This window comes from Leptodactylus fuscus, unplaced genomic scaffold (genome assembly GCF_031893055.1).
Source record: "Leptodactylus fuscus isolate aLepFus1 unplaced genomic scaffold, aLepFus1.hap2 HAP2_SCAFFOLD_61, whole genome shotgun sequence".
NCBI lineage: Eukaryota > Metazoa > Chordata > Amphibia > Anura > Leptodactylidae > Leptodactylus > Leptodactylus fuscus.
Genome location: NW_027440642.1, coordinates 33,839 through 45,000, shown reverse-complemented (window position 1 = coordinate 45,000; position 11,162 = coordinate 33,839). Strand labels below are relative to the sequence as shown.

The 11,162-nt window shown below is 50.3% G+C and overlaps 1 protein-coding gene across 1 annotated transcript in view; it reads right to left on the bottom strand.

The window, feature by feature from the left end:
* GRIN2C (glutamate ionotropic receptor NMDA type subunit 2C) overlaps nucleotides 1-9,406 on the bottom strand; it is a 95,437-nt gene extending 86,031 nt beyond the window's left edge. Inside the window, 4 exon segments of the mRNA XM_075261906.1 lie at nucleotides 880-1,091; nucleotides 1,172-1,286; nucleotides 2,937-3,523; nucleotides 9,005-9,406. Coding sequence (XP_075118007.1) covers nucleotides 880-1,091; nucleotides 1,172-1,286; nucleotides 2,937-3,523; nucleotides 9,005-9,406 — 1,316 coding nt within the window.
* Between the last annotated feature and the right edge of the window lie 1,756 nt (nucleotides 9,407-11,162).

Below are 11,162 nucleotides of genomic sequence, written 5' to 3'. Positions count from 1 at the left end.
CAAGGATGTCCACAGGGGCGTCTACAGGGGTGCCCTCAAGGGTGTCCGCAGCGGCATCCACAGGGGCGTCTACAGGGGGGTCCACAGGGACGTACACAAGGATGTCCACAGGGGCGTCTACAGGGGCGCCCTCAAGGGTGTCCACAGCGGCATCCACAGGGGCGTCTACAGGGGTGTCCACAAGGGTGTCCACAGGGACGTACACAAGGATATCCACAGGGGCATCCACAGAGATGTCCACAGGGGCCTAAACAAGGGCTTCCTCAGTGGCCTCCACAGGGGTGTCCACAGGGGCGTCCACAGGGATGTAGTTTCACAGTTAGGGGGAGTTCACACAGAGTAACGTGCCACGTGATGTGGCACATATACGGCATGTGAGACTTTGCGCGCCGTATACGCTCCCATTGATTTCAATGGGAGTTAGGATCATATACGCCGCGTTATTTTGCGGCTGCAAAATCACGGCCACAAAATAACGCGGCAAATACGATCCAGACTCCCATTGAAATCAATGGGAGCGTATACGGCGCTCAAAGTCTCACACGCCGTATACATGCCACATGACGCGGCACGTTACTCCGTGTGAACTTATCCTTAATCATGAACAATGATAACGAGGATGAGCAGTGTATATATACTGTGTATATACTTCTCAGTACTCACCAAGGATGGTGGAGTCCTAAGAGTAGTGAGTACAGATACTCACTTCATGGGCCATGGAAAGGGCTTTGTGCTATGTGTGGGTAGGTCCACTGTCTCTGCCCCAGCTCACCTAGATAAGCTGTACCCTGATGCAGCCGCCATGCAGAAGACCCCCTATGTGAGTGACGTCAGTGGTCCCTTCCTCTGTGGACATTGCTCCTGACTGATCCTCTTTACCTCAATGTCAGGTTGCTCTGTTTGCGGCAAGGCACGGTGTTCCGCACGCAGTCTCCCGTCACCGGATCAGTGTTCTCAACAATAACAAAAGGTCTCTCTTCTAAGGTGGCCACGGTCAGGTGACGAGTATCTGACACAAGTTGTTGGCCGCTGCCATAGCGTGGCCATACCGGGTACTTCATACGGATTATACCACGTTCCCACCGCCCAACCTGGAACGGGAAGGCATATCTCTTTGGCTGCGCACATTTTACGCCACCAGGGCAAGGTCACACCAGACAAATAGTTTTACCTCCTCCCAAACCCTCTGGGGCGTCAATGTGATGACCAACATGGACGGGTTCAGGAGAAACCCCTGAGGATTGAAGGACAAGTCTCTCTCCTGCCAGACGATGTTCAGCATATGCCTACAAGATGGAAGGAGATCAGAAAGAAGCAATAAAAAGCACAAGAAGATGGAAATGCTCATACAGGGCCTTGTAAAAGTCTTCACGCCCTCCACCTGTCACAAACCTCAATGTCTTTTCTTGAGATTTTCGGTGATAACACAAAGTATCAGAAGGAAGTGGAAGGAAAATGCCGGAAGGTTCTCAGATTGTAATAAATCAATCAATCCAATCTGACAAGTGACGTGCAAAAGTCTTCACCCCCCTGTATACTCCTCACGCTGTATTATATACCCCCTCATTCATGTATCATATACAGTGAGGTGTAAAAGTCTTCACCCCCTGTCCCAATCCTTTGGCTACAAGTCTTTTGGGCTCGGTCTTTGCCCCCCTAGAGATGAGATTTCGGCCCCTTCTTTGCAGTCAGATTGGTTGGAGCGTCTGTGATCAGTAATCTCACTGGGATTTGGGTCGGGCCTGTGACGGGGGCCGCTCTAACACCGGAATATTCTGGGATCTGGACCAGTGACTGGGGCTCGGGCCGGAGGTTTGGGGTCATTGCTGGAATCTCCTTCCCAGTCTCCGGTTTCCTTCCAGGATTGTCCTGTATTTCGCTCCATCTTCCCATCACCTCTGAGCCCCTGTCCCTGCCCCCCCCCATGATATTGCCCCCGCCATGTGTCACAGTGAGGGGATGACGGGGTGTTCTGGGGGATGGGCAGGGTTAGTTCCCCTTTGGTCTCCTCTCACCGTCTCCCACATGTTTGCGGGGTCCCCCTATATGTCTTGTGGCCATAACCTGCAGACGCCCCTTCTTATGTCTCTCTTACCACAATGGTCTCCTTCTTGCCGCTCTCCCCTATAGATGGTCAGATTTGTGGGGTGCGCAGTGACCTCTAGGTGTCCTGTGGATGATTCTCCTGTACCTGAGGATTTCTGCGGCTCCTCCGCACTGACCAGGGGCCTCTTGGCGGCTTCTCTGACCAGCGCTCTCCTTGTCGGGGGTCTCCTTAGGTGGGCAGCCATGTCTTATAAGTTTGCAGGTGTAGGACACTTTCTCCATGTTTGGATGATGGAGTGTACCGGGCTCCTCGGGAGATGTTCTTATACCCTGACCCTGCTTTACACTTCTCCACAACTCTATCGCTGAGCTGTCTGGTAAGTTCCTTGGTCTTCATGATGCTGTTTGGTCACCAGTGTTCTCTAACAAACCCCTGAGGCCTCCACAGAACAGATATATATATATATATATATATATATATATATATATATATATATATATACACACTGAGACTACATTACACACAGCCGGAATAATCTAGTAACTCATTCAGTGACTTCTGGAGACAATAGTGTGCACTGTATTTATGGGGATCAGAGTACAGGGGGCTGAAGACTTTTGCACATCACCTGTCAGATATTTCTAGGATTCTAATTGTGATAACCTTCCAGCATTTTCCTTCCACATCACAATTTTCGAATACTTTGTTTTGTTATCACAGAAAATCTCAAGAAAATACATGAAAGTTTGTGGTGGTGACAAATGTCCGGGGGTGTGAAGACTTCTGCAAGTCACTGTACTAGGGGCCTCCTGACACGTCTAAGTATTGTAAGGGAAGGAGTGAGTGGAGCGTGTCTGGGCACCTGCTACATTTCACTAGTAACATGTACCTATACAAAGTGTCATTTCCTTGCATTTGTCCTGGTGTCAAACAGGTTCCTCCAGGATCGGGCAGCTCACCATGTTTCTGCAAATAGTTTCGAGCAGCTGCGGCAATTACTGCTATCCCATCCTGAAGCTTTTGCCGCAGGCTCCTCCGCCAACCATCTGTCACCACGCTCACCAGTCCAACAGGGAAGAATTCGGCAGGGCGTTCCGGCGAACCGATTGTAAAACTCGGCACAATCCAGATATAGTCTGGCCCAAGTAGTCCGGCCTCACCAGCAATGGGGAACAGCTCCTCAGCTTCTTCTCTGGAGCAAAATAGGAGCAGCACAGGGGCCGAAATCTGTCGCAGAACCCTCTGGGTCCCTCGCGGACCAGTTCCTGGCTCTAGTATGAGTTCATCTTGAGGGCCCCAGCCTGGTTGTAAAGCTTCACACATGGCCCTGACTGTCTTCAGGAATAAGCGGTGGCCGGGATAATGGCTGGTAATCACCGAGAATGGTCCAAGGTCGTATTCCTCCAAGACTTTGAAGATGACAGTCAGCTGCTGCTCCACCGAGGCCGCCATCTGCAGGAAGGAAGATCGCGGCTCCTGGGAAGACAAGGACAATTGTTCGGTTTTTTATCAGAATTCTTTATGCTGACAACTCTAAAGGTGCAAAAAATGTACCGAAAATACAGCAGACGCCATTTGTCCCTTAAAGGGATCCTATCATTACAACTCAATGTTTTGTCCCTAACACGTAAGAATAGCCCTGAGAAAGCCTCTTCTTCTCCTACCTTTAGATGTCTTTTCCACGCCGCCGTTCCGTAGAAATCCCGGTTTTCGGCGGTATGCAAATGAGTTCTCTCGCAGCTCTGGGGGCGGTCCTCCATCTTCTTCAGGAATGGCCTCTTCTCGCGTCTTCTTCCAGCGGTGGCTTCAAACTTCTAGGCCTTGGGCAGCCAACTGTACATGCCCGCTGGCCACAAGAAAATGGCCACTTACAATACTGTGTAAGCGGCCATTTTCTTGTGGCCGGCAGACATGCGCAGTCGGCTTTGCCCTAGGTCCGAGGCCTACAAGTTTGAAGCCACCACCGGAAGAAGACACAAAGAGAGGCCTGTTCCTGAAGAAGATGGAGGCGGCGCTGGAGAGTTCTCTCGCATCATTGGGGACGCCCCCAGTGGTAGTTGAGCACCAAGGACCGCCCCCAATGCTGCAAGAGAACTCATTTGCATACCGCTGATTTCTACAGAAAGGCGGCGCAGAGAAGACATCTAAAGGTAGGAGAAGAATATCTAACCACAATATATAACCACAGGTAGAGCCGCACTTAGTGTCAGCCTCCAGGAGATATATAGCCATAGGTAGAGCCGCACTTAGTGCCAGTGTCCAGGAGATATATAACCACAGGTAGAGCAGCACTTAGTGCCAGTGTCCAGGAGATATATAACCACAGGTAGAGCCACACTTAGTGCCAGTGTCCAGGAGATATATAACCACAGGTAGAGCCACACTTAGTGCCAGTGTCCAGGAGATATATAACCACAGGTAGAGCCACACTTAGTGCCAGTGTCCAGGAGATATATAACCACAGGTAGAGCGGCACTTAGTGCCGCCTCCAGGAGATATATAACCACAGGTAGAACAGCAATTAGTGCCAGTGTCCAGGAGATATATAACCACAGGTAGAGCCGCACTTAGTGCCAGTGTCCAGGAGATATATAACCACAGGTAGAACTGCATTTAGTGCCAGTGTCCAGGAGATATATAACCACAGGTAAAGCTGCATTTAGTGCCAGTGTCCAGGAGATATATAACCACAGGTAGAGCTGCACTTAGTGCCAGTGTCCAGGAGATATATAACCACGGGTAAAGCAGCACTTAGTGCCGGCCTCCAGGAGATATATAACCACAGGTAGAGCCGCACTTAGTGCCAGTATCCAGGAGATATATAACCACAGGTAGAGCCGCACTTAGTGCCAGTGTCCAGGAGATATATAACCACAGGTAAAGCCGCACTTAGTGCCAGTGTCCAGGAGATATATAACCACAGGTAAAGCCACCACTTAGTGCCAGTGTACAGGAGATATATAACCACAGGTAAAGCCACACTTAGTGCCAGTGTCCAGGAGATATATAACCACAGGTAGAACCGCACTTAGTGCCGGCCTCCAGGAGATATATAACCACAGGTAGAGCGGCACTTAGTGCCAATGTCCAGGAGATATATAACCACAGGTAGAGCTGCACTTAGTGCCAGTGTCCAGGAGATATATAACCACGGGTAGAGCTGCACTTGGTGCCAGTGTCCAGGAGATATATAACCACAGGAAGAGCCGCACTTAGTGCCGGTGTCCAGGAGATATATAACCACAGGTAGAGCCGCACTTAGTGCCAATGTCCAGGAGATATATAACCACAGGTAGAGCTGCACTTAGTGCCAGTGTCCAGGAGATATATAACCACAGGTAGAGCTGCACTTAGTGCCAGTGTCCAGGAGATATATAACCACAGGTAGAACAGCAATTAGTGCCGGCCTCCAGGAGATATATAACCACAGGTAGAACAGCAATTAGTGCCGGCCTCCAGGAGATATATAACCACAGGTAGAGCTGCATTTAGTGCCAGTGTCCAGGAGATATATAACCACAGGTAGAGCTGCACTTAGTGCCAGTGTCCAGGAGATATATAACCACGGGTAAAGCAGCACTTAGTGCCGGCCTCCAGGAGATATATAACCACAGGTAGAGCCGCACTTAGTGCCAGTATCCAGGAGATATATAACCACAGGTAAAGCCGCACTTAGTGCCAGTGTCCAGGAGATATATAACCACAGGTAAAGCCACCACTTAGTGCCAGTGTACAGGAGATATATAACCACAGGTAAAGCCACACTTAGTGCCAGTGTCCAGGAGATATATAACCACAGGTAGAACCGCACTTAGTGCCGGCCTCCAGGAGATATATAACCACAGGTAGAGCGGCACTTAGTGCCAATGTCCAGGAGATATATAACCACAGGTAGAGCTGCACTTAGTGCCGGTGTCCAGGAGATATATAACCACAGGTAGAGCCGCACTTAGTGCCAATGTCCAGGAGATATATAACCACAGGTAGAGCTGCACTTAGTGCCAATGTCCAGGAGATATATAACCACGGGTAAAGCAGCACTTAGTGCCGGCCTCCAGGAGATATATAACCACAGGTAGAGCGGCACTTAGTGCCAGTGTCCAGGAGATATATAACCACAGGTAGAACCGCACTTAGTGCCAGTGTCCAGGAGATATATAACCACAGGTAGAGCCGCACTTAGTGCCAGTGTCCAGGAGATATATAACCACAGGTAAAGCCACACTTAGTGCCAGTGTCCAGGAGATATATAACCACAGGTAGAGCGGCACTTAGTGCCAATGTCCAGGAGATATATAACCACAGGTAGAGCAGCACTTAGTGCCAGCCTCCAGGAGATATATAACAACAGGTAGAGCGGCATTTAGTGCCGGCCTCCAGGAGATATATATCCACAGGTAGAGCGGCACTTAGTGCCAGTGTACAGGAGATATATAACCACAGGTAGAACCGCACTTAGTGCCGGCCTCCAGCCACAGGTAGAGCGGCACTTAGTGCCGGTGTCCAGGAGATATATAACCACAGGTAAAGCCACACTTAGTGCCAGTGTCCAGGAGATATATAACCACAGGTAAAGCCACACTTAGTGCCAGCCTCCAGGAGATATATAACCACAGGTAGAGCGGCACTTAGTGCCAGCCTCCAGGAGATATACAACAACAGGTAGAGCGGCATTTAGTGCCGGCCTCCAGGAGATATATAACCACAGGTAGAGCGGCACTTAGTGCCAGTGTACAGGAGATATATAACCACAGGTAGAACCGCACTTAGTGCCGGCCTCCAGCCACAGGTAGAGCGGCACTTAGTGCCGGTGTCCAGGAGATATATAACCACAGGTAAAGCCGCACTTAGTGCCAGTGTCCAGGAGATATATAACCACAGGTAAAGCAGCACTTAGTGCCGGCCTCCAGGAGATATATAACCACAGGTAGAGCGGCACTTAGTGCCAGTATCCAGGAGATATATAACCACAGGTAAAACCGCACTTAGTGCCGGCCTCCAGGAGATATATAACCACAGGTAGAGCGGCACTTAGTGCCAGTATCCAGGAGACATATAACCACAGGTAGAGCCACACTTAGTGCCAGTGTCCAGGAGATATATAACCATAGGTAAAGCCGCACTTAGTGCCAGTATCCAGGAGATATATAACCACAGGTAAAGCCGCACTTAGTGCCAGTGTCCAGGAGATATATAACCACAGGTAAAGCCACACTTAGTGCCAGTGTACAGGAGATATATAACCACAGGTAAAGCCACACTTAGTGCCAGTGTCCAGGAGATATATAACCACAGGTAGAACCGCACTTAGTGCCGGCCTCCAGGAGATATATAACCACAGGTAGAGCGGCACTTAGTGCCAGTATCCAGGAGACATATAACCACAGGTAGAGCCACACTTAGTGCCAGTGTCCAGGAGATATATAACCATAGGTAAAGCCGCACTTAGTGCCAGTATCCAGGAGATATATAACCACAGGTAAAGCCGCACTTAGTGCCAGTGTCCAGGAGACATATAACCACAGGTAAAGCCACACTTATTGCCGGCCTCCAGGAGATATATAACCACAGGTAGAGCCGCACTCAGTGAAGTGGGTCCTCATACTATTAAGAAGATGCAGCTATACCGGGACCCAGGAGCCTTAGGGGCTCCATATGGGAAGAGATTATAATTGGAGGAGTGGCGCCGCACCTCCCATGAGGTGACCTGAAGCGACCGCTTCAGGCGGCGCAATGCCAGGGCCTCGGAAGTGTGGCATTTTTGCTGACCTAAGCCAGACTGGCTTAGCGTCACCGTGTCTGCAGCCCGACACGGGAAGCGAGCGGTGTATTGGGGCGGCCCTGCTGGACGCAGCGCTGCTCCAGCGGCCGCCCCTCACACTCGGGCAGAGAGCAGGTCCTCTCCCTGCCTGCTCTCTGCCTGTGAACACTGCTCGCTCCGCTCGGCCATGCCCCCTTTTCGCTCGACCCTGCCCCTTTAAGCCCGGCCCCACCCCTTTCTTGAGACCCCACCACTTCAGCTCTGCTCCTCCTCCGGGAGGGGGGCTTTCTGACACCGCTTCAGGCGGCAGAAAGCCCAGGTTTACCCCTGGAGGGGAGTCAATAGAAAAGGAAGAAATGTTCAGGAGCACAAGGACTTTTCTCTCTCGAGGACCCTGCAGGACCCTTCTGCTCCATGCAGGGCCCTCCATATTCTCCCTGTGTAACTCTCCATATTCATCCTGCGGGGCCCTCCTTCTCCATGCGGGGCCCTCCATCTTCTCCCTGTGTGGCTCTCCATATTCATCCTGCAGGGCCCTCCTTCTGCAACCAATCACATTCTATAGCAACCAATCAAAATGCAGTTTTTATTTTTCAGGAGCAGAATAAACAATGAAACTGTGCTGTGATTGGTTGCTTTGGGATGTGACTGGTTGCTATGGGCAATAGGTCAGTTTTAATAAACTTGCCCCAATATTTATGTGCCCCATCCCATCAGGTGTCCGGCAGCCGATATGGCCGTGCGGTCGAGCTTATAAGTTATGCTCATTCCAGGACTAGGACTCGGCTCTGCTATGCTCACAGTTTGACAATGGCCTTGTATTGCACCTATTAAGTGGATGTGACGCGATCATAAGACGACGTCCGCAGGGCTGCACAGTTTGCTGCAGATGTCAATGATAGGACTAAAGGTGATGGCGCCATTGCTGCAGTATGACATGCAGCCGATGTAGTGCAGTAATACATAGAAACATGTTATAGTGGAACCCCAACCTTGTACAAGAAGCTATGGGCATGTGGAAAGAGCTGATTATACACATCATACAAGGATGTAGCAGAGCTGATTCTGTCACTGAGCTTCAATCAACAAACTAATCTACAGCCACAATGGGTTAATGACAAATTGAGCTCTGCTACATCTCTATGCACAGGAACGTTTTTTACAGGCAACAATGAAATGGTCTCCTTGGAACTTACCTTTGGAGTCAATACCACGGCAGATCCTCCACTGATGCTGATGATGGGCACAAGTGTCTGAGAAGAGATGAAATCCAGGATTTGTGCGACAGCCTCTGTCCCAATATTGTCCTGAAACACGACCGCGTGGGCGCCTTTCAATGCCAGGCACAGTTGGCGCAGAAGTGGTCCTGGGCCGCTATCATTAACAAGCACGGTCTCCGCGTGGATGTCAAGAGGTAGACTTAAAGATCCATCTGGAATCAGAGGTCCTACCAACTCCATCTGTGGAAATGACCCACCACATACCAGAGCAACGTTCACCACTGGTCCTCCAGCTCGGGGAAGCAAGGTTTCCATTACTACCGCGCCACAACCAAGTGCACCAAGAAAAAGCCATCCCAGCGACTGGGCCACGGACATTGCAAAGGTGGAACCTGCTAGACACAAGACATACGGGCGGTTATTTATACATCTCACCAGGACACGCCAGATGGCAGCTTAGTCAGTGATAGGTTCTGTAGAAGAATCTGGTGGAGGTGGACACTATGGTGGTGGACACTATGGAGTTGTATGGTAGAGATGTAAGGATGTAATGATATAGGATGGATTACAGGTGGAAACGCGTGGAGTTGTATCACTTATAGAGAATGACATGAGAGAGTACGACAGCATGATGTGGAGGAGGAGGAGGAGGCTGGGGCTAGGTGGGTGCTCCAGAAGGTTGTAGTAATGTAGTCTAATGAGGGAGGGGGCATGCTGTGAGGGAGGACAATGGGACACACGCAAAGAACTATGATGTATTTTTAGTTATCCCTTGAATTATTCATGGGTGGATGTGGCAGCAGATCCTGTGACTCTTGTCTGAGCCGCAGACGTCATACTGAGATCATGCCACAAAACCAGAACCAGATCTAACGCTCAAGTCCAGCCAGAACTGAACCGCACATTCCGGACACGCTACACGAACTTTCAGGAGGAGCTTGGAAGAGAACTACATACATCTGGATCTAATATTCATCTCACCTGGACTTGACTATCGGAATTTACATCTGTCCTACAGTCTTCTACCAAAACCAGAGCTGCTTCGACTCAACGATGGCTGAACTGGGGCAGCAGGAAACTTTGTGGAGGACCATGACCCTGAAGAAGGCCTTGACCCTCACTATGGAAGACCTTATGATGCATGAAGCTAAAAAAAGGTTCTATCTCACCAATTAGGTGAAAATGGTCCAGTCTGATCCCACGGTGGTTTACCATTTGCTGGCATCTACCGACAGAGGACTATGGCACAATGTCAGCTTCTCTGCAGGTGGCTCCGCGCTTCAAGCTACTTTGGAGCCTCAGACACAGCTCAATTACACCGACGCCACTGGAATGTGGTAAAAAGGAGGTTGATTCTGCAGGAATGTGGCAAAGTGCCATGCACTGGCTTGGGGGCATGGCATAATGCGGTGGGCACAGCAGTAAGATGGCATATGGCTCCCTTGGCAAATTCAGAGATTTGTTTTCTCCATTCTTAAGATGCACAGCTGCTTTAACTCTTTCTTCTAAGCAACCTGCTGCCCGTGTCCCATGGAAAAAAAAGGTCGAAAGAGAAAATAAAAACCTGGGTATGAGAAGGAGTAAGGAGGGGAGATAGTGGGGGACGGAGGCAATGTAATGATCAGTCACATGTGTCCCAGCCAGGTAATGTCCATCCCTCACCTGCCCCGAGCCGCACAGGATGATGCCAGAAGAATGGGAGACAGAGCGGAGCTCGCAGTGCCAACTGAAAGGAGGACGGAGCACACGAGACACATCGAAAAACAGGAAAGGGGGATAGGAAGGAGTCAAAGCCAGAAGTAGAGACAAGTGCAAAACTCTAAGGAGAAAGAAGGAGCCGAGCAAGAAGGAAAATGCAAAGAGTGAGAGAGGACGGGGAGAGGGAGGAGGTGGGACAGGGCGAGGGGAGATGAAGGAGGAGGGGGATAAGGACGAAGGAAGAGTGGGATACAGTCATGGGGAGAAGAGGAGAAATGAGAGGAAGGTAAGATGGGAGAGCAAGGAAGGAGTCAGCAGGGAGGAGACAGGTATCAAGAGTACGAAGAGAGACAGCAAGGAAAGGACAGAATGAAGGGCAGAGCCAGAGAGGGAGCTGGAGATCAGTGACATGAGCAGACGTCCCCGCAAGTCTCCT